The sequence below is a fragment of the Ambystoma mexicanum genome, chromosome 12 (genome assembly GCF_040938575.1).
Source record: "Ambystoma mexicanum isolate Mex_15411 chromosome 12, UKY_AmexF1_1, whole genome shotgun sequence".
In the NCBI taxonomy this organism is placed as follows: Eukaryota; Metazoa; Chordata; class Amphibia; order Caudata; family Ambystomatidae; genus Ambystoma; species Ambystoma mexicanum.
The window spans coordinates 432,811,018-432,833,928 of record NC_090936.1 but is presented as its reverse complement, the minus strand read 5'-3'; the positions used below and the strand labels follow the sequence as shown (position 1 = coordinate 432,833,928).

General features: G+C 47.9%; 1 protein-coding gene across 8 annotated transcripts in view; it reads right to left on the bottom strand.

Annotated features, from left to right (window-relative positions):
* Nucleotides 1-22,911, bottom strand: part of WNK1 (WNK lysine deficient protein kinase 1) — a 2,404,646-nt gene that overhangs the window by 1,965,053 nt on the left and 416,682 nt on the right. For all 8 annotated transcript variants that reach the window (XM_069628604.1, XM_069628602.1, XM_069628603.1 and 5 more), the window contains exon 3: nt 21,605-21,825. In XM_069628604.1, coding sequence (XP_069484705.1) covers nt 21,605-21,825 — 221 coding nt within the window. The remainder of the gene's footprint in view (nt 1-21,604; nt 21,826-22,911) is intronic.

The window sequence follows — 22,911 nt, the reverse complement described above, 5'->3', positions numbered from 1 at the left end:
TCGTTGCGAGGGAGGCCAGGCGGACACAGTACCTTTAAAGTGGAGAGGCTCCTCCAGCGGGGGCAGTTGTTCCTGGCAGCAGGTGCAAGTCACAGCGTCGTCCAGAGGAAGAGAAGATCTCGACGTGGAGGAAAGCTGAAGGTCGTTGCACTGCCAGGGAAGAAACCAGCCGCAGAGTTCTCCGGTTAAAAGGTACTACCCTTTTATTCGCGGTAGTGGAGAAAACGTGGTATCCCGGTTGATGGGGTGCTTGGCACAGGCAAGGTGGCCACGAGATGATCCGGGAAGGCGAAAAGGCAGGCAAACTGGTTATCCCCACCAGTCAAAAGGAAGAAGACTCTTTGGATTGAGGATCTCCTCCGTCGTCGGGAAAAGTGATGAGACGGTTCAGCAGGGCTCCACCGGTGGTGTCATTGTTGCAGGTCGGCTCAGCTTCTCCCTCTTCGGATTCTTTGGTCCTGTGGCGACTTCTGAAGTTCCAGTCCCCAAAGCCCTGCTTTTATGCAGAAAACCCTGATTCATCAGTCCTAGCTGTCACTCAAACATGCTAAGTGGTGAGCCGGGCGGCTCACCACTGGGCCAATCACACCAGAGTGCGACTTGAGTTGCTGAGGCAGCTCAGTCCAGGGTGCCTAAAACCCCTCCCACACCCCCTGTGGTACCCAGACAGAATGGCACCACTTGGAGGCTTCTGTGGAGAAGCCCGCCAAAAAGTGGAACAAAGGACTCGACTAGGGTTGGAGTCACAGAAGCGAACACAAAAGCCATTTTGGAACAGAGTTTCGTCAAAAAAATACCAACCAGTGAATTTATATTAATTTAATAAACCGGCGGTATGTTCGAGGCTATATTAAAAAGTGGTAGCCTCGAACAATGGGAAAATCCCATAGGAATATATTTGCGGTCGAATATAAAAAGTAGTATCCACTGCCACCAGCCAAAACTCGGTCGGGGAGGACTGGACAGTGCCCTCTCAAAGAGACCCAGGGGCAATCGAATTGCCCCGACCAGTGCGTCCACAATATGATGGTTTGTACTGGTTCTGGTTCACAATTTAAGACTAGTAAAGCCAATGGTGACTTTACATACCCTGGGAGACAGTAGTCAGTCCCAGGGTATGGAGTCTATGTTTGGGGGTCGCTACGACACCCCTGGGTTACTGCACGGAGGGTGCTGTGAAACCCACAAACCAAAAGCACATGGAGCCCTATGGGGTAAAGTACTTCATAGCCCACAAAACGCATACAAAGTCAAAGGAACACCTCAAATCATGTCTAAGAGTGGGAGAAAGAGTCTCCCTCTTAGCAGGAGAAAAAAATAAACCCCAAAAAATCCAGCAAAGCTGCTGGGGGACTCACTAGGTTTGGGAAATTAGCCTTAACAGAGAATTCTCCCTAACAATCTGCCTGTGCTCTTTCAAAAAATGTGTGCTTGCTGTTCCTCACCACATTGGTTTTCCCGATTTACACATGCTAAGTGCGTCTGTTCAGGCCGTGAGCATAAAACCCCTGTGTATCATGGCTCAGTGTTTGGCTTGTTTTGTAAAACACTACAAAAAAAGTGCGCTTTCCTAACTGCAAGAGTCGGGGGAATGTAGTGGAGCATTGCTTTTCTCAAAATTCATAGAAGCCATTGCCGTACCAAGCCAACCATGTCCAGCACATACCTTTTTTTTGGTCATTTTCCTGCTTTTCCCCCAAACTATGGCATTTTCCCCTACCTAGTTGTTGCCCGACCTACGCAAATCCCGCCTTTCCAAACTTGGAATTTTGTCTACTTTTCACAAATATATGCCTTTCTGTCCTCCAATTCGGCTTTCCTACCCTTTTCTTCCATTCCGTCCATGCATGTCCAATTGGCAAAAATGTGCAAAATTGCCTACCTCTAACAAAACGGTTGATAACCACATCAAAATAATATTTTTTCGTTTCCACTGAACCTGTTCTTGAAAGCCAGGAAATTGGGGAAGTTCGCACAGCAAACCATTTGTTCCTAGCTCTTACAAGGAAAAAAACCACAGGCTTCTTTGTACATCATTTTATTGGCATTTTTTCGCCCTTTTTTCTTACTTTCTCTCAGCCCCCTACAGCAACCTAGGATTCCTGGGTGGCGTTACGACTGCCTACATGTGGGGAAAAAAAGGAGCCAAATTTGGCCGAGATATCTCATGTAACAAAAAAGTTAAGCCATTGAATGGCCACATACCAAAATCACCAAAAAAGGCCCTGGCACTGGGGGGAAATACCCATGGCACTTAAAGGGTTAAACAGAGATATTTAATGGTGGATATAAAAAAAGAAATTAAAAAAATCAGCTGTGCCAATCACAGGGTCATATGACAAACATGGCAATATATGCCGTTTCCTGTATGCCATGTTGTGCTTGCAGAACATGGGGGATGGGCACATCAAAATGTTTTGGGCCCACTTGCCTACAGCTGGGAAAACCTGCTGCACATGTTAACAGCAGCAATCCATTGATCTGGAATGGTTTTAAGTTTTCAAATGCAGAAGGAGGGTGGAAAATCTATAACTATGCTTTGGTTGTAAATGCAGTTTTGTATCCCATAGCATTTATTTCATTAGCCAATTAATATAAGCAATGGGAATAATTAAATAATTGAAACACAGTTAAAGGGCTTAGGTTGAGGGGTTAGTGATGTGCTGCTTGGATAATAGGGAATACGCTCCCTAATGCAAATTACATGGGTGAATTCCCTAGCACCATCATTCAGATTGTAGAACATGGGTCACACCTTCACGTTCAATATTCTCACAGCACACACATTCACTGCCCCACGTCAAAAGCTGAAAGCAGAAGAAACCACGTCTTTGATTATTGAACACGTTTTGGAGACATCTGTATTTGGTCAGCAGTTGTACGTGTAAAGTGACAGCCTTCTCTTTGTGGAATTGATGCTTCTTTGGCGAATATGTGCATGCTTCCAGCCCCACTGTAGAGCTTCATTCCAGGTCAAAATACCAGATAAAGCAATGGATGGCACTAATGGGCATGGTGACTTGGGTGTCCAAGATCTGTGTGTAACCTCCACGTTGCATGTTTGAATCCCTGCAGGGCTCACTAAGCCATTAATACTTTACAAGGTGCACTCTATAGTGGATCATGGATTATCAAAACATCCTCAATTTCTAAGACCCACCCATATTGGCTTAAGAGACTGAGACCTATGGCTGGAAGGTCAGTCAGTCCAGCACAGCACATTTAGTAGTTTTAAATTATAACATAAGGTAGCACATGCATGCCAACATTCCCAAATATTAATATCACCCCATTTATGGTGCTCAATTTATTGACCGTAGAAGCATAAAGAGCGGACTTCGCTCTGTCGGAATTCAAATCACTATCTGCAGATCCCACAAACCTGCTTTGCTTGAAACGTCTACGTGAATGTGATTTGCAGACATGTATTATATTTCCATGTTTCTGAATCCTGATCATGATAATAGTTGCACAAATCATTCACTTAGTTATTTTTTGTGTTTGAATTATTTAACTGGCACATTAAGCTCTGTTGTATTATTGTATACATTAGGTGTCAATTTGGTGGGAGATAAAGGTGTTATGACAATAAGCCATGGCTGAACAGAAAATTCCACTATGCCCATTGTATGCACCCATAGGTTACATTCACAGCAGTAGAACATTATGGCTTTTTTGGCTTACACTTGGTACCAACTATACTTAATACAAGTTGCTTTACAATGTACCATTGTGCTCATTCGCAAACTCAAGGGCAAGCATTAAAGCTCCACCATTTTGCAGAGTCACCAGCCGCCACTGGCCCTGGGCATTGGTCAAATACACCTGATTTTTAGGAAGGAAAACACTGGGCCTCTTCACAGATACTAATAGCACAAAGATTTGAGGGCAGAATCAAACTACTAGCTCCGTCCAGTACACTCCCGCCAACCTGCACTGCCGGGTAAACCCTCTAAGCACTGTGAACCAATTTGGCGGCACTCAATCCTGCACCTGTCATTAAAGAAAACTCTTTTGAATGCTGGAAACCCCCGAAAAAGTGTCCAATAATTTGTATGGATTCACACTCTGTTAAATCATTTCTACTACAAGCGCTCTTTGCATCCTGCTTCCTCTTTGTGGTGTTGGAGCTGGGAGTTCAGGGAGGTGCCGGCAGCGAGGAGCATCCGGATTGGGGCAGAAGCTAAGATGGAGTTTAAAGTTTTATGTATGTATGTATGTTTGCATGCATGCCAGCGAGTATGGTTGTGCGTGTGAATGAGCAGATGCATGGTGTATGGGTGCATGTGTAAATGAGCATGTGAATAAGCAAGTGAATGTTGTGTGAATGTTTTTGCGCGTGTGATTGTGTTTACTAGGCTGAGAACCGATTTTGTCAGGAGGTGGTGGGAAGGCTGCACCAATTGCACCAATGTATTTTTACTGGAAATCTATGATAAAGCAAGAATAAGTGTGATTACATTGCCAGACTGACGTTTTGGTGCTACAAGTCTAGCCATTTCTTACTGTGGCATGGTATGTTTTACTGGGCATCTATGATAAAGCAAACATAAGTTATTACATGTCTAGGCTTGCCTACATTGCTCCAGACAATTTAGAGGTACTTTCATATTTTGGCATGGCATTTTTGATGGCAAAGGCAACGTGAGTTTGTTCTTACGTGGGGATGCAGGCACATATTTGCAGAGCCAGCTAGGACAGGTTTTCTTATAGTATAATTCCTAGCATTATGTTCAAAGAAAATATGAGAGTTCTTATGTAGGGATACAAACATATATTGGTGCAGCCAGCATGGAAATGTATGGCTACAGCCAGCGTGAACATTTTTTGTTTACACTGGCATATATTGTGGGGAAAGGAATCAGGATGCTCCTGTGCACAGTTTGACTTGATTCCATTAGATTTTTTTTTTCATGAGTTGACTTACAAAACTGTTGCAAACGGTCTGGATTTTTACCCAATTTTTCACTGAAAGTGTGCTCTATAATATACCATTTTAACCCAGTATTTTATTTTAAAAGTTAAAAAAACTGGAGAAACATACTCCTAGTCCTTAGTCCCCTTTCCTCCATACTGCATGGACGTCCCTCGCTAGGGACGGGAACAGAACTTCTCACCAGAAAAATAACACTACCATTAAATGAAATCACGAGCTGGGGCGCGGCCTCAGGAACATATGCTTAATTAACCTCCACCCACCAGCACCACACCTTAGTCCCCTTTGACGTGTTGGCTGTTTTAGAATGTTTAACAACTCTGCTCTTATTATGGGGGTGGGACGTATGGACGAAAGGGGACTAGGAGTACGTTAGTCAGTCCAATGAGTAACACTTACTCCTACGTTCCATCCCCTTTCCTCCATACTGCATGGGCGATTACCACAGATTAGAAAGCCCTGGGGAGGAGAGTGATTGTGGACTCTATGCAAACAGGTTACGCAGAACCGCCTTAGGCAGCGCCAGAACGAGCACTGGTATCCAAACAGTAATGCTTGCAGAAGGCCGATGGGGTGGCCCATGTGGCTGCCCTGCTGATCACCCGCCATGGAACATTGTGTTGAAAAGGGACAGCTGCTGCCTTGGCCATGCTTGCGTGAGCGTGCAAGTCCCTTGGGACCTCCTTGCGCTTTTTCCTGTACACCTTGTGAATGGCTGCAATCATCCATCTGGCTATAGTTGCCTAAGACGCTTGTTTGCCTGGTTTTGATCCTCCGAAGGTGACGAATAAAGCGTCTGATTTATGGAAGTCTTAAGTCCTGGACAGGTAGAACTTTAAAGCTCGGCTGACGTCAAGGCAGTGGAGCACCTTTTCCACCTCCTGCACAGAGTTATGAAAGAAGGTGGGGAGCACGTCTCATCTTTTCATCTCAACGATGAGACGACTTTTGGTAGGAACCTGGGATGAGTGCGCAGCACCACCTTGTCCGGATGGAATATTGTAGGGCGTCGTGGCCACTAGAGCCTGCATCTCGCTGACTGTGGGAGCCGAGGTGAGGCCTACCAGGAGCGCTTTCTTGAGAGTGACTAACTTGATGTTTACTGTAGCCATGGGCTCAAACGGTTTGTGCGCCAGAGCGCCAAGTACCACATTAAGGTCCCAGGCCGGGTGTGGGCGCTTGACCGGGGAGGAGGGGGTAAAGTCTTGCTAGCCCCACTAGAAGTCTTTTGACCACCGGGGAGTTTCTGTATGCACCTATGTCTACAAGGTATGTCCGGCACGTGTCCATCTGGACCCCTGATCTACGTAAATAAGCAGAGCATGGTAGCACCTGGTCTAGCTTGCAAGTCAGTGGGTCAGCTCAGTTTTCTTTGGCCCAGGAACAGAATCTGGTCCACCTGCTTTTATACTGTTTCCGTATAGCCCGACTCCTGGCTCCTTGGATGATTTCCAGATTGTCGCATGACAGCTGGAGATGTTGAAGTGTTACCTGCTCAGGGACCAAGCTGCTAGGGCTTGTTTCTCCAGGGAAGGGTGGATCACCGCTCCACTCTGCTGTACCAGGAGAGGGTCCGGGCAGAGAGGGAGGGGAACCAGAGGTTGGTCCACCCATTGCGCAGGTCCGAGAACCACGTCCTGGCTGGCCACTGGGGAGCTATCAGGATGAGACACTGCTGACGGGCTTCCCTGATCTTTCCCAGGACTTTGTGGAGAAGAGGGGTCAGGGGAAACGCGCAGGCCTACATTCCATTCCATTGGATCTGCAGCGCATCCCCCATGGAGCCCTGGCCCCCTGCACCCCACAGGGCGAACCGCCAGCACCTCTGGTTGCTCTCTGTCGCAAACAGGGCCTTGTTGGGGGGACCCCACCTACCGAAGATTTCTGCAAGTACCTTTTTGTTCAGCTGCCACTCAGTTGTCCGAGCGCAGCCGACTGAGGCTGTCTGCCTCTAAATTCGACTCTCCCAGAAGGTGCACTGCTGAAAACCAGATTTCCTGTGCAATGGGCCATTCCCAAATGGATATTGCCGGCTTGCACAGGGGCAGCGATCTGGTGCCCCCACGCTTGTTGAAGTAATACATGCGGTTAGAGTAGTCTTTCAGAACGCACGCCACTCTGCCTTTGATGGGAAGGAATGCCCCGCTAGCCAGATAGCCATCATTTCCAACCAGTTGACATGTTCTGCTGGTCCTCCCTTGACCATAGACCATGTGTAGTATGTCCTCTCAGGGTAGCGCCATCACCCCTGGAGGGAGGAGTCCATCGTAATGCGGCAGGGGGTGGGGGAGGGAGGTCTGAAGGGTTTGCCCGCCCAGAGGCTGGACTCCTGTCTCCACCACTCCAGATCTTCGTGCAGGCGAGTGGGTATGGAAATCGCTGCTACCACATCTCCTGTGTCCTGGTCCCAGGATGCTTCGAAATGTAGCCGCAGCCTTCTCATCCATAGCCTGGTGTAGGAGACAGGCCGTCATCACACCAGATAGGTGCTGGGAAGTGACCCACAGCGGACTTGATAGTTGCCACCTTTTCTGCCTCTGCGTGCCCTACTGAAGACCCAATACCACCAGTGTTTGCGTTGGTTGTAGGTGAGACTTCTGGAAGTTGAGGGAGAACCCAAGCTCCTAGAGTGTAGTCATGAACCTGGCAACTGAATACCTGACTTGCTACGGAATACCTACTTGGACTAACCAGTCGATGTACAGGTATACATGATGGCCCTCTGACCGGCGCAGACCTGCAACTGCATTCATGAGCCTTATAAAGACCCTGAACACTGCATTCAGGCCGAATGGTAGTACTTTGTATTGGAAATGCAGAACCCTGACCCGAAACTCGAGAAAGGGTCGATGCGCCTGCACTATGGGGACGCGTAAATATGCATCCCTCAGATCCAGGGAGCACGTCTAGTCTCCCCCACACAGTGCCCCTGCAATTAAGGCTGGAGTCACCATTTTGAATTTCTGTAGAGGCAGGTATTTAAGAAGGAACGATCAAGGACCATTCGCAGGCCAGCCTGGTTCTTTTTCTGAATAGCAAAGATGCAGGAATTAAAGCCCAACCTCTGCTGGGCATTGGGACCTGCTCTACCGCCGAGCTCACTACAAGGGAGCAGATCTCTGCTAGGAGTGATGGTGTCCTGATTTGAGGAAGGGGGGGTGTGGGAGGGGGAGGAGGAGATGGGGGGATGTAGTTGGAAGCCTTGTGAGATTACAGAGATCCCCCAGGCGTCCACGATATGTGCTCTCCAAGCCTGACTGTGGAGAGCCAACCTACCCCCAACTGGGGTGCTGTGCATCTGGAACGCCCAGTCATTCCTTTGTTGGTTCCGAGGCTGGGGCCCGGGAGGGGGACTGAAAAATATCTTTATGGGAAAACTTCTGGTGATTCCACCTGTGCTGGCTGGGTGACCAGCCAGACTGCCTGGGCCTTCAGTCTTGGAAGCCCCGGAACCCGCTGAAGGTCCAGCCCTTGTCCAACCGAGGCTGGCCCTGTTCAAAGTTTTTTGCTGCTGGTTTGATGAGAACTGCCAAAGATTTGGCTGTCTGGGAACTGCTTTTCTTTTTGTCCAGCTCCTCGTCTGGGGTGGAGTGGAACAGATCGCCTCCTTCGCAGGGCAGATGTAGAATTCTCTCCTGGGCGTCAGGGTTGAACCTGGTTACCTTCAGCCAGGCCATCGTCCTCATGTCTGTGGCCACACAGATGGCTCTACTTGCCGTATCAATATGGGTGACTGTAGCCTTCATGATATCTTGCGCCACCAACTTGGCCTCTGCCAGGCCCGCTTTGAAGGATGCTTTCTTGTGGATAGGGAGGGCCAGGAGGAAGTCGGCAATCTCCCTCCACAGCCTTTGGTTTGCCACAGCTAATATAGCATTGGCTTGCCTGAGATGGAGACCCGCGTTGGAATAAACCTTTTTACCATAGGCCTCCAGGACCTTCTCTTTGCCTAGAAGCGCAGAAGTGGACATACTTGCTGATGAAGTCTGCGGTTTGGCGTACCTAGATGCTGCCGCGATGATGGACGACAGTGGCTGGGGGTGAACAGATAAGAACAGAGAGAGTCCCCCTGTCCCCCTTTGCCTGAACTTGGCATCCAGTCTTGTCAGCTGTGTGGAGTGCTGTTTTAACCTTTCTTTCTTAGTCAGGGCCTCCACATCTTTTTGCAGTGGAATGCCAGATCTGCACTCTGCCCTGATATTGAGGACCTCTGCCAAGACCCCCATTTCTGGCTGTGGGATGTAGAGGTACTCCACCAGGCCCGCGATCTTGTTGTGGAATGTCCTAGCCAACGAAGGTGTGTCCTGCTCCTCGCTGTCGGTGTCCTGCTGAACCCCTGTGTCTATGGGGGCCATTGTGTTACCCAGCGTAGATTCATGCGTTGGTGGCTGTGAGGGTACTGCCGTTGGAGGCAGGGCTGCTGCTACCGCAGCCATGGGTGTTGCAGGCTGTGGCAGTGGCGTGGGGACTGCATAAGCGTTAGGAACTTGTCAAAGAAATGTTCGTCGCAGGCTGGCTGGGAGCGCTCCTGGGCAGGAGCCTGCTGCAGGGACATTAACGGCTGCCTGCCCCGTGTTATGTGAGAATGACGCTCCTCTGTAGCGTGATTGTCCCGCGACAGTTGGGTAGGTTGTGCACCAAGAGTCCTGAGGCACAGGAACCCATTTTGACCTGGCTTTGTAGGTTTGTCCAGATGGGTGGACCTCTGGCCCGATAAGTCGAGGTCTCCCACCTTTGAGGTTCGTCGTATTGGCGGGACTCTGGCCTGGCCGCCATCTTGTCCCTGTGTGTCGACATTTTGCCTGTGCTTTCTGCACGTGAATCCTTGGATGATATGGGTTTGGGCTCTGCCGGTTTGCTGGTATGCGTAGGCTCTGTTCCCCCCCCCCCCCCCCACCGCACCTCAGGCGTGAGCCTAGGACGCTGTTGGCCCTTGGTCATGATGCTGCTAGTGCTGTCTGTGCTGCGTTTAGGTGCCCCCCTCGCGCGTAGCCCTGTTAGAAGGGCAGAGCCCCTCAGGCCATGTCCCAGTGTGGGATCCCTTGGTTCCTAGACGGCGGGACCGGAAGAATTTTATGGACCCCTCGGCCGAGAGGCCGGTAGCTGCTGCAGCCTCGGTACCGTTGTTGCCGGTGACAGGGCCCGACTGGCCCCTCTGTTGGCAGGTTTTCCCGGGAAGGAGTCACCCTTACAGGGTGCTTTGTTGAACAGAATGCTTGCCGTCTTGGTCTTCCTGCGCATGTATTCCTTAAGGTATGTGTCACACGTTGAGCAGCCATCCCATTCGTGGTCTTCTAGGCACCGGAGGCAGAGGGCCTGCATGTCCGACGTGAGGAACAAACCATCTCACAACGTGCACCTAATGAAGCCCGCCACGGACATGCTAGGGTACCAGAGGACAGTGTATTGCTGGAATTATTTTTATCTGGATAAAATATGAGAGTTAATAGACTAAGCAAGATTTGGGAAAGCATGTGGAATTACAAGCTCAGAAAGGCTTAACTATGAGCGCTGATGAAATGGGTCTGCTCCCTTCGATGCAGAAAAGAGGACTGGAGTGTGGTGCTGTTGGGCGGGATTAAGGTAGCGCATGCTCCTGAGGCACCATGTTATTACATAGAGAAAGTGTTCTTTTTCTGTTGAAAAAGGTTATGGTTCCAGTCTAGTCCCTAGCGAGGGACGCCCATGCAGTATGGAGGAAAGGGGACGGGACGTAGGAGTACCACCCACCCACCCCTTTGAGGGTTCATGCTTCCTCACTACGCTCGGTTGCTCTTGCATATTGTTGGCAAATATTTACACCCCACCAATTAAAAAAAATCACCATACACCACTGATCCCTGTACCATCTTACTTCCCTCCCCCTATGTTTTCTAGAATGTGATGGAAGTAAAGACTCTGCAGGGAGTACTCGTGGTCAGCTTGTGACTGAAAACATTAGCGAAGGCTTGCAGGAGCGTAACGTATTAAAGTAGAGGGTCTGCAAGCTGCCGCTCTACAGAAGTTTTGGACTATGACCCCCTCCCCCCCATGGACCCTCACTGTTGATTAAAGAAGCCAGGGCTGATGAGAATTGTAATCCAAAACATCCGACAGCCAAAGGTTGCAGACCCCCCTATTAAACCTACGCTTTGCCAATACATCATGGTTCCCGTCATGATCGTCGTACTTCGCAACAAAATGAAGTGTATTTAAGCAATTCTGTAGAAGGCCGGACAAGCGCCCTACACTCAACATATCTGGGTCTGCATAACTTCGTGATTAACAGAGCAGCCTGGAAACTTATTAACAGTGTCCCCAGTACCTAGGGTGACCAGACGTCCCGGTTTTGCCAGGACTATTCCGGAATTGGGCCCTCTGTCCCCTTGTCCCGAGAGTTTTTTAAATTTAAAAACACTGTCCCAGTTTTGAGGCGACAGCCTGGTTTTAAAATAACTACTATTCCACAATTTTGCCATCCGACAATGGGTTTGAACCCCAACCTTTCAGGTAGCAGCTGTATGCATGATATTTGATATGGCATTTATTACGTGCCTATACACAAGTGTTTCAAGGCGCGACGAGGTAAGGGAGGGGGAACAGAGGGAAGACAGAACGATCTTACTAGACAAGGTGACATTGAGATCGTACAAGTGCAGGGGAGGGAGTGGGGTGGTGCGGGGGGAGGGGGAGTGCAGTACATAGGATAACAGTAAAATAAATAAAAAGTACGGCCAGCTGGTGGCAAGTGTAAGGTAAGGGCAGACATCAAGGTGTCAAGTGCTGGTAGGGGGCTGTAGGGATACAAAGACAATCCCTGAGTGCAAGGGTTATCAGAGGGCAGTGTAGCTGTGCAACTGGCAGGGAGGGGACCTGGGCATTGACTGCTTGTGCCACAGAGACAAGCTGAGAAGCAAGTACATAGCAAGACATGTAATGTCAAACAGAGTAACAGCTCCAATGTTAAGTGCCTTCATTTTTGAAGTGTGTTATAGTTGAGATGATCAACTTTTCACACTAAACACAATCAAGTTCACTGTAAACACAACATTAAAATACATCAATCAGTATAACTTAAAATCATGCTCGTTATTTAAATGCTTTTTTCAACAGTAAAAACTGCACAATTTGTATGCAGATACTGTTGGATGGGGCGGAGGGGTGCGTAGGTCCGACTAGGGACAGTGGGATGAGTGGGTTCGTCCTTTAAGGTTGTTTGGATGCCCTGGTTTTTTGTCTTGAAAATCTGGTCACCCTACAACTACCAATCTACCCAGGTGAGGTTGCCGAACCCAATCTAAGTGAGGGTAATGCACCTATGTGCTGACGATGTCACAGAGGCATTCAACAGAGACCTGCACTGGCTAGGAAGCATTGAGGCTGCACCCATTCGGACAGCCGTTCAGTGCCAACTTTGCAGGCAAAGCTCACAGCTTCCCAACTTCAGAAGAACAAGTTACTTACCCCTAGCAACGTTCTTTCGACTGGATGTTCCTCCCACGTATTCCTCAACTTTGATATTCGGCTGCTTTGGAAAAAAGTTTCGGCACACGGAGCTATACGTCGATGCAGGTCGACTCAATGTCTAAGGGCCTCCGTCTTGAGGATGATGCCATTGAAGGCATATATAGCATGTGCAGCGCCCGTTGCCTTCAGTTCTGTGTTTCTTACAGTAGAAACTACCCACATAACCACAAGTTTGACCGTACTAAAGTTTGAAGGAGCGAAAGCTGTAATCGCATGAGAAATACTGTGCGGTAGGCTGGGAGGGCGATGAATATGTGGGAGGAACATCCAGTCGAAAAAGAACGTTACCAGGGGTAAGTAACTTGTTCTTCAAATGGATTGTGTCACCCCACATATTCCTCATCTTTGATAGACTCCCAAACCATTATTTCATTTGCTGGAGGTAGTAAGAATTGAGTTTTCAATGGTTTTCATGAACCAAATGGATAACCGCTTACCCAAAGCTTCCACCCGGACCGAGGGAAGACTCAAGGGAGTAGTGTTTTGTGAATGTGTGAATAGTAGACGATGTCGCTGCCTCACACATTTTTGATAGGTACACCCCTTTGCAGGGCTGTAGAGGTAGCCATGCGCCTGGGGGAATGGGCCCTTAATCCTTCCAGAGGATCCTTGCCCGCCAGTCTGTAGCATTCTGAAATTGCTGGAATGATCCACCTGGATAAAGTCTGTTTTTTAAACAAAAATCTGAAAAGGGCAGGGAAACTCTAGCCTCTGGACCAGAGTATTACAATTGCATAGGACAAACAGACTGACCCAGTTTGTGGCCTGTATAGCCTATAAAAAGCGGTTTGTCAATACGAAGTCTTGATAGCCTGCATTCTGATCGCGACAGTGCTAAAGGACAATACAAGCTCCATGCACTACAACAACAAGCAGGGAGGCACGAGATCAGCAACACTGTTTCTGGAAGCGCAAAAGCCTTGGAGCTGGGCCCTCAGACAAAAGATTGAAGTGAGGGCAATGCACTTGCCAGGGTAAGACAACATCCCAGTGGACAAACACAGCAGGGATTACTCATCCTACAAATGGGATCTGGCCAACAAAGAACTCAATCGACTATTCCTCAAGTGGGGCAAACCCAGGATCGATCTGTTGACCACCGGCAACAACAAGTGCTTCCACTTTGCAGCCAGGTATCCAGAGAACCCATCTTAAGGGGTCGGATTCTCCCTGGATTGGACATGAAATTCCTATACAGGTTTCCCCCGACCTGGTTAATAGCCTGAGTGCGGAGCAGAATGAAAGAACAACAGTGCCAGATGTACCTTATAGCCCTGGCATGGCCTCAACAGGTCAGTGCGCAACGTTGCACATAGATCCGCTAGCAGTATTAGCGGTACATTACAAGACAATTCTGTTCATGCGTATAGTTAATCGCTTGTCTAGCAAGTAAATTCAGTTACAATGTTATCCGGCAGATCCCATACAAGTAGGCAGTCTGTTCGTCACCTGTGGCTGCCACGAGGACAGATACGTAATAGTCCAGCTGTGCCCTGCTCTTCAGGTCTCTGCCCGGTAGGTGTGACACCCTCTACCCGGGGGTCGGTAGAGCTGTGTTTAGGCGCCCCCTCTGATGTATTGGTGGTATTAGGGATAGCCCCTCAGACGTATTGCTGGTGTCAGGGCGTAGCCCCTCGCCATTGCGCCAGTAAATGGGCGTAGCCCCTCAGGTGTAACCCCGGTACAGGAACCTTCCGGTTCCTCGACACTGCGTCTGGGAGGATCAGAGGACCCCTCGACCCGAAGGCCGGTAGCTGTAGCAGCCTCGGTGCACGTGCCGGTGGAAGGACCCGGCCGGTCTCATGCAGGAGAGTCCCTGGGAAGGAATCTGCCTTGCAGGGTGCACTGGAAAATATCGGCCCTACCTTTGACCTGGGATGATGCTTCACAAAGTTCTGGAGTTCATCTGGAGGAGACTTCTCAAAGAGCTCCCTCCACTTGGCTAGTCTGTTCTTCAGCGACTTTGAGGACAGCGAGTCACACGCCGAACATGATTGCCAACAGTGGTCTGGGCCAAGGTAACGTAGGCAGAGGGCCTGAGGGTCTGAAGTTGGGAAGATCCCGTTGCAGGATGGACACCTGCTGAACCCTGTAGAAGTCGACATGCGCCGGGGAGGAGTGTGGTACCTGAATGATAGAAAAGACACCAAAAAAACACTGACAAAGAAGAAATATCTGCGCGTGGAATTACATGGCCGAAGCCAAACCCAGGAGCGCTGGTGAATTCGGCCCGTTCCAGTCGACCCAGAAAAGGGGACTTGGGTATGGCGCCGGAGGGCAGAGTCAGGGCAGCGCATGCCCCCTGGGCCGCGCCCCCGCGCACCTCTAAACTTAAAGGGGAAGAAGGTTTTTCTGGTGAAAAAGGTTCCGTCTCCCGTCCCTTGGAAGGGACGCCCATACAGTATGGAGGAAAGGGGACAGGACGTAAGAGTATGTATAATTACAAAGATTCACAAGTTAGATTTCAGCATGTAATGAGCTACATAATGTCCATGTACAATTAGATCTACGGTGCGGTCATGAGTCAGAGGCGGCAGGGGGTAAGTTGGGTAGTTCGTGGTCATCGTCTCTGAGCCATTTGATGGTGTTCTGTCTGAAGTTGAGAAATGTGATCAGCTCTCAAGGATGGGGCCGGAGGGAGTTCATAGTAGAGCTGCTTTGACCGGGAAACTGGTTCCACCTTATTTTGACAATTTGAACCTGGGTACAATCAGACAGTTTGTATTCATCGTCCTAGTGTGACGGTTTGAGGTTTTTCTGCTAATTCTCTTAGCGAGGTAGCGGGGTGCAGCATTGTTCAGACATTTGTGGGTTAGCGAAGCAGTTTTTAGCTGGATTTTATCACTGGTGGACAGCCATTTATTTTGGTGCCGGACCTCTGAAATATGATCTTTTCTGGTAATGCCCCAATGCCGTTCTCAGAGAATTATTCTGGAGGATTTGGATTCTATTGATTGTGCGCTTAGTAACACCTAAATAGAGGGAGTTTCAATAGTCAAGTTTGGACAAAATTATGGCTCGGGCCAATATGGTACAACTAGCCTTAGACAGAAAGGATTTGCCAGCTCTAATCATCTTGCATGTTTATGCAGAGGCCTAGGCCAATGTATTGACCTGTTTAGTAAATGTAAGGGTAGAGTCTAGGTAGAAACCTAGCCTTTTTACCTCGTTTCCTACTCTAATGAGGTTACCATCGATGTTGAAGGATGCATATTTATGACCAAGTTTGAGGCTTGAGGTAGATCCGAGGATGAGGATGTAACGCTCACCTGATTCCCACGGAGGCGCAGGTCTGGCTTCGAGTGCTGATGCTTCTTCAATGGTGAAGCGCAGGACTCTGAAGATGGACAGGAAGGGCCCTCTACTCTGGCTTCTCCGGCTCGCAGGAATATTCCCCTGTGCGTGAAAAGGGAGTATTACCTACTGACTGAGTTATGCTCAAGCCTCCCACTCTCTTCCAACCCTCCACGATACCCTTCCACGATTCCCCGTGAAGTCTCACCTTAGGGTCAGGAAGGATGAGCTCTCCATCCTGCTTCTGATGCAGGGGCGCGTTGAAACCCAGTTACTTCACTGGTTTGCGGATTGATGGGAGTTCAGGTAAGCTTGACTATTCAGGTAAGGCTCTGTAAAAGTTCTGTTGCAAGTTCAAAAGTCCAAGCTTAATAATAATGTTCATTGTCTTTTTGCAGCAAGCGCTAATGCTTATGTCTTTTTTCCCCCTTAGGGGCCGGGGTTCGGAATGCCGGAGATATGGCGCCGACCCGAAGTGAATCGTGCAGTTCCTGTTCATGTAAATGGCAGGTTAGTTCTGGATGAGCGCTCGGGAACTGTCTTTGCATACGCTCATTCAATGTCTTTGTCTTTTTTCCCCATAGGGGCCGGGGTCCGGAAAATGCCTGGAAGCGGCAAGACCCGAAATGAAATGGGAATGACCCAACAGGTAAGTCTTATTCCCTTCCTTCTCTCACCTATTATTCTTGTCTTTTTCTCTAGGCTCTGGGAAGTGGCTGTGTATCCGGATGATCGCTGCTGAAGATGGAGGCACCCAGGAAAGGTGAGTGAAATGCAGCGCTGCAGCGATCGTAACGAAATGCTTTTAAAAATGATGTTTTCCTTTTCAGGATCGTCGGTGTGATGTCTCTGTGGTGCAGATTTAGCTGGTAAGGTCTCTTGTCTCCCTTTGCAGGAGACCCAGGATGCTGACAGGCGTGGCTGAAGTCCAGATGCAGGAGCTGACACGGTGAGCGTCCAGCTGCGAGGAGCAGAACAACACGAAGCGTGATTTGCTGATCGGGTGTGGTTTAAATAGCTTTGGAAGAAGTTCCAAGTGTGTATCCTTCCTCTGATCAGGTATGTATCCTTACCCGACCACACCCGGGTGGAAAGTAGTCCCACATGTAAAGTAGTTCCATTCAGGCCTCAAGAGGGCCTGGATGTGGCAGCATGGTCTGCATCAGGTAAGTGCACATTAAAACACTTGAACACATGTCTAGCTTTAGGAGCCTGGCGCCAGGACAGAGGTCCAACATGAGCCTGGCGCCTAAGGCGCCAGGACTGCGTCCAAAGGGCCCCAGCTTGGGCCCGCTGGCACTTCCCTGGGGGAAATGCTGCCTGCCTCTGGGGTTGCTGGGTCGGACCTGGCTCCTTGGAGGTAGGCATCATGACAGAGGAGCTCAGTTTTGTCATCACTCAGGCATAGACCATGGGCCGCCATCCATGCCTGGAAGATGAGGTAAATGTTATTTACTAAGGCCAAATACTTCTCATAATCCACAGTAAGCGGTAGGAGATTCTGGGTGTCTGCATAGTTAGTGTAGGTGACACCCAGATGGTCCAGATCATCAAAAAGGGGCTTATTGAATATATTATACATTGTGGGTGAGACACAGAAGCCCTGTGGCACACCACATGTAATAGGAACTGCCGCTGGTGAGAAGAACCTCATGGTTCCGCTTACTCAAAAAGGACTGGATCCATGCTATGGCATCCTGTGAAAAATGGGCAGCTGACTCAAAGTGATTGCATAAAACTTCATGGTCTACCAAGTCAAAGGCAGCCGAGAGATCCAGGAGAAGTAGCAGAGCTGTGATTCCCTGGTCCTTAAATTTGTCAATCTGTGTTTTGAGATATATCAGCGCAGTTTCTGCCGTGTTGTGGCCTGAAACCAGATTGACGGGTACCCAGGAACTGATTAGATTCTGTATCTGAAGATGTGCCACTCGGTCGAAGATTTTAAGTAGGAAAGGCACTGTCGTAATAGGCCTGTAGTTGGTAGGAATGGATGGATCAGGGGATTGTTTTTTAGGAGGGGTAGGACCCAGGACTCCTTTAAGTTGTTAGGGATGGTGCCAGATGCAAAAAATGCATTGATAAGCGTGGTTATGAATGGAGCGAGGTCTCTCGCGGCCCCTTTGATAATTTGGGCAGGGCAGATGTCTCCCTGGCAATTTGAAGGTTTAAGGGAAAGAATACATTTTTCAACCTCTAGGGTTGAGACTCCTGCAAAACTGAATCGTTGGGTCGGTTTGGTAGAGTGCGAGAGGGTAGTGGCAGGCATGTCGGAGTTGTTTAAGTTAACTTTTTGGTCAGCAATCTTCTTCTGAAGAAGGGATAATTTATTGGTTAAGGCATTCTGTATATTGGTGCACTAAAGTGTGTCCTTAGCACTTATCTTCTACAAGTACAGGGGCTTCCCGTTCTTTAAGTATCACAAAAAGTTCCTTTGTGCTAGACCTTGCTTGGTGAATCCTGTTATTAAACGTTTCCTTTTTGCTGGGAATTATTTATTTCTTGTATATCACTGAAATGTTACTAAGGTTGGTATTGTTTTCAACAGTGGGTAGGTGTCTCCAAATGCTTTCATATTTTCTTTTGTCAGCTCTCAATGATTTGAGGTGTGGCATGAACCAAGAGTCCTAGGTTTACTTTTCCTCATTTTTAGTGGGGCGATTAAGTCTAGTGCTTTAGTCAGAGTATTGTTCTATTTATCAACCAAAGTGGTGAGGTCGTTGGAGGCTGGCAGTGAAGGACAGTTAGTATAAGGGGTAGAATTTTGTCTGCTGTTATATTCTTTTTAATCCTCGTGAGAATAGGAGGAGCTACTGAATTGTTTACAGCGATGGTGGTTTCGACTGCATGCAAGAAGGATAAGAGGTAGTGGTCGGTCCAGGATTGTGGAGTTATGGATGTGATTGAGGCATTATAGTTGAGTTCTGCCACCCAATCGAGTGTTCTCCCTCTGTTGTGGGTAGGGAGGCTCACTCTTTGGGTAAAGCCAAGTTCAGTGAGCACATTGGCTATCACTGTGGCTTGCCGATCGTTAGAATAATTAAATCCTAGATTGAGATCAGGCAGCAGGAGTACGAGAGGTGATTTTCATATTGTCGGATAGAATGGTGGTAATATCCTCCTCAAAATCCCTGATGGGGCCTGGTAGTCTATAAATTAGATGAATAGCGTTTGGGAATCGGAGATGGGTAATTTTACAGTAAGTGATTCGCAAGATTTAAAGTCTGGTGAGGGGGCAAGTCTCATATTTAGGTTGGATTTAGCTATAAGAGCTATACCCCCTCCTCGAGAGTCGACCCCATCTGCTCTAAGAATAATGTAGTTATCTGGGACTGCAAGCATGAGGGCAGGGCCATCTGCTGCATGTAGCCAAGATTTTGTTATTTCAAGAAAGTCATATTCTTCAGCCTGGATTAAGTCAGCTATCACGATAGCGTGAGGCACTAGGGATCGGGCGTTGATTAAGGTGCCCTTGATGTCTGGGGTGTCCCCAATAGTCAGAGAATTCAGTGGTTTGCCCTTACTTCTTTTTGTAGTTGGCATTGAGGCAGGGTGTTCACTTTGAGGATGTTTATTATGGCTAGGATCCTCAGATATTAGCGTAGATACAGTGTTTGGGTCAGTGTTCCTGTTTTTTACCTGAAATGTGTTAGAATGGCATTCTTTCAACAGAGGTACGTTGGGAGTGCATTTAACAGGAGGTTCATAGAGTTTAGTCAGTCTAGATCGTAGTCTAGAGTTACTTAGTGAGGGAGGACATGGCTGGTTAGATAGGGGTGAGCTATGGGTGAGATCAGGTAGGTATTTGTTGGTCCAAGTTGATAGAATGGTCTTGGTTGAATTGGGGTTTAATTACTACCGTGGACGTGGGACTGCTAACCCTTTAGGGTAGTATAGCGAGTACTGGACTGCGCCAGTCGGGAGTGGTCATAATATGGCCTATGAGGCTTGACAATTGTCCTAATGCAATTAGAGCACACAATAGGTATAGTAGTTGAGCAGTGGGGTTATACATAATGCCCTTCAATCGCACACAGGCACAAGTAAATCATTGTTCGTAGGGTGGGTGCAATAGTGTTAACAATAATACAGATAAATATTTCACAAGCCTAAGATTAAGGTAAACCGTGAGTGCAACAGGCTTATGAATATATAATGTCAAATCAAGGCAGAGGTAAAAAAGTGGCCTTGGTGGAGGTATTCCTAACCGATTACATCTGGAGGCAATGTGCTTAGAGAACCACAGATTGAGGCTAGAGCAATACAGAGGTAAGTACAACAACTATCTGTGACCTGGTTAGTGGCGTTGTGCAAAGTTCCATACATTATAGTACACCTTGTATAAACATTAGTGGTTGATCGTGAGTAGGAGTGGGCCACTGCATGACAACTATAGAACAAGGCATCACGGGTAGTGGTTTAAAGGTAATCAAGGAGCACAGGATCAAGCAAACATTCCAGACAACATGGTTTAACAGTTGGAAGTCCGAGACACGCAAGTGAGTTGGTGGAGGAGCAGCATTGGTGCTACTTGGCAATGACTTGGGAGACTGGGTATCGGCATATTCGTTCAACAAGAGTACTGTACATTCAAAACGTGGTGCATGTAATGCACAAGAGATAAGGCCATCCTGAGTTTGATAGTAAATAAGGCATGGGTGGGTTGAGGGATTGAAGGCGTATACAGTGGGCGTAATTGGGCTCAGAGTACAATAGTGCGGACAAACAGGATTGGATCACTGGAACAGAGATCCGGTGTTGCCGTCGATACGCTAGGTTATCCTAGGTGAAAGCGCCTGGCACAGGCGGAGGACAGAAAACGTAGGTGCAGCACAACTCAACCAGAGGGACTTTAAGTTAGTAATGTACATAGTCTGACCTGTAGATGAGATAGACAGTAGCGAATGGAAGTCCGGCGGGAGGTTGCGTGTGTTAGGTGGATAGTATGATGACAACGACAGAGGCTAGAGGCTCTCGACAGCGAACAGGGGCAAATGGGGCCTTCTTTTGGGGCCTTATTCGTCGGGCCGGCGTTTCCGCCTTCCAGCGCCTGCGATTGGGCAAGTAGGACGCAAGTTACTAGGCGATAAGGACCAGCCTCCAGATCAGCTGGAAGAGTGCACCGGCCATCTTAGGGGCAGGCATGCCGGAGTGAGGCACACTAATCTTCTCAAACAGGCAGTGAAATGGCACTTTTTTCAAAAAGCGTAAGGCCACAGGGGTAAGCACTTACTGAGTAAGGCACAAGTTATGCTAGATAAAGTCGAGGAGGACACGTGGCACGGCGGTTGTCTAGCAGTGTCACTGTAACTGCACAGAATACTTGGTCCACAATACAACCTGAATCGCAGCATAACCATTTTGGGTTAAACACAACATGCTGAAATTAGCAGTATGGTCTCCCGGTGCGGAGACGGCCACCATGATTTTTTGGAAAGGAGAAAGAACTGGTGGGCACAGATGAAAACAATTATCGACCTCAAGGAACGACAAAGTGTGATGCAAAGACAAGGACTATATCAAACTCAAAGTCAGTACCCTAAGGCAAACAGATTACTACATTCCCTTAGTTGATTAAAATTTATATAGCGGTGTTCCAAGCATTTGCCAATCAGAATGAGGTAAAATCAAACAATGGCAACAAGGTTACTTACTCCCGGGGCTAGCCAACTATATTTGTAACACCTTTTGCAACAAACAGGAATTTTCTCTGTAGCAGCTCAATATACCATAATGGCATAATCTACCAGCCAAAAAGTTTAATTAGTTCATAATGAGGGAGATCGAGAGCGCATACAAAAGTACAGCACAAGATCTTCTAAAGACCAAGACATTTTAATTTACTCAAAGTGCATTGAAAAATTCTCTTACCTATAACACTCTTGGCAAATGAAGCACGCTTCAAAGTGGCAAGCCCCAGATCACCAATTTTAACAGATCCCGTCGGCCCAGTGATGAAGATATTGTCACACTTTAAGTCCCTGTGGATGATGGGTGGAGTACGAGTATGTAAAAATTGCAACCCCTTTAGGATTTGACGGCACCAGCTTCGCAGTACTTTTATCTTCATTACCTTGAACCTTTTCAGATACCTAAAAGGCGCACACAAAAAAAAAACATTTATTGCAAAATAACAAGTCAGTCAAAGAAGGGTTAGCAGAAAGAACAATCCAGTGACACTAGGTTTTTCCATTAATAAGGCCATTTCATGCTCACTGGAAGGAACTTAAGGCACACTGCAGCTACCTCAAAGAAAGGCGGGATAGGAGGTAAATTGGGAGGTATGAGTGACCAAACAATTAGGAAAGCATATGAGAACCAGCATGTAAAGGCAACAAAAAGTGAAAATCCCTCATGTTGTGGCTTTCATTTCCTGAGAAAACTAGTTGGGGTGCAGCCGAAGACAGAAGATACAGGGATATTTTAGGGTTAAAAGGAAGAAAATAATTTTAAACTGCAACAATTTGGCTGGAGGATGGGGAAGTGATCGAAACCAGCACTGTCAAATCCAGCAACAGATTGTGGACTTGTGCTTGTATGCATGTTCTCAAACAGTTGAAGGCCAGAGGGGGATACAAGGATGAGAATGCAGGCAGAGGAGAGAGAGAGAGGGTGCAGGAGAAGAGGGGCGCTGGCACTTTGCACAAGGGGAGGAATACAGGGATAAAACTAGGTATGTCAGCATTCTTAAACACTACCATCATGTGTGTACTTCCCTTTTAAATAATCTTTATTGACAATGCAAAGAGGAATTACAATAGTCATTGGTTGGTTAAGCTCATGAATTGTGTAAGCAGCTGGGAACAACCCACAAACACCTAGTATGAATTGGGGAATGCCTCAATTCCAAAATCCAGTTACGGATCTTGCCGAGCCAGAATGGTACATTGTGGTACTTGCCTTTGTGAAATGTTGGAACATCAGCAAGTCCAAGGGCTGTGGTTGGTTTTGCCTTCAGTATTTCATGAGTGTACTTGTAACGGGTCCCCACAGGTACTTTACCAGCCGTCCTATGTGAAAATTTTGCTTGCAAAATATTGACCATTTTTTGCCAGTGGGTCCTATGAAAGAGCCAACATCCCTGTCGTGGTGTGGAACCCTGGATTAGATACTGAAGCAAAAGTCAGTGGAATCTGAAGAGCTTACTCAAAGTCATACTGCAGACACTGGAGTAAGAC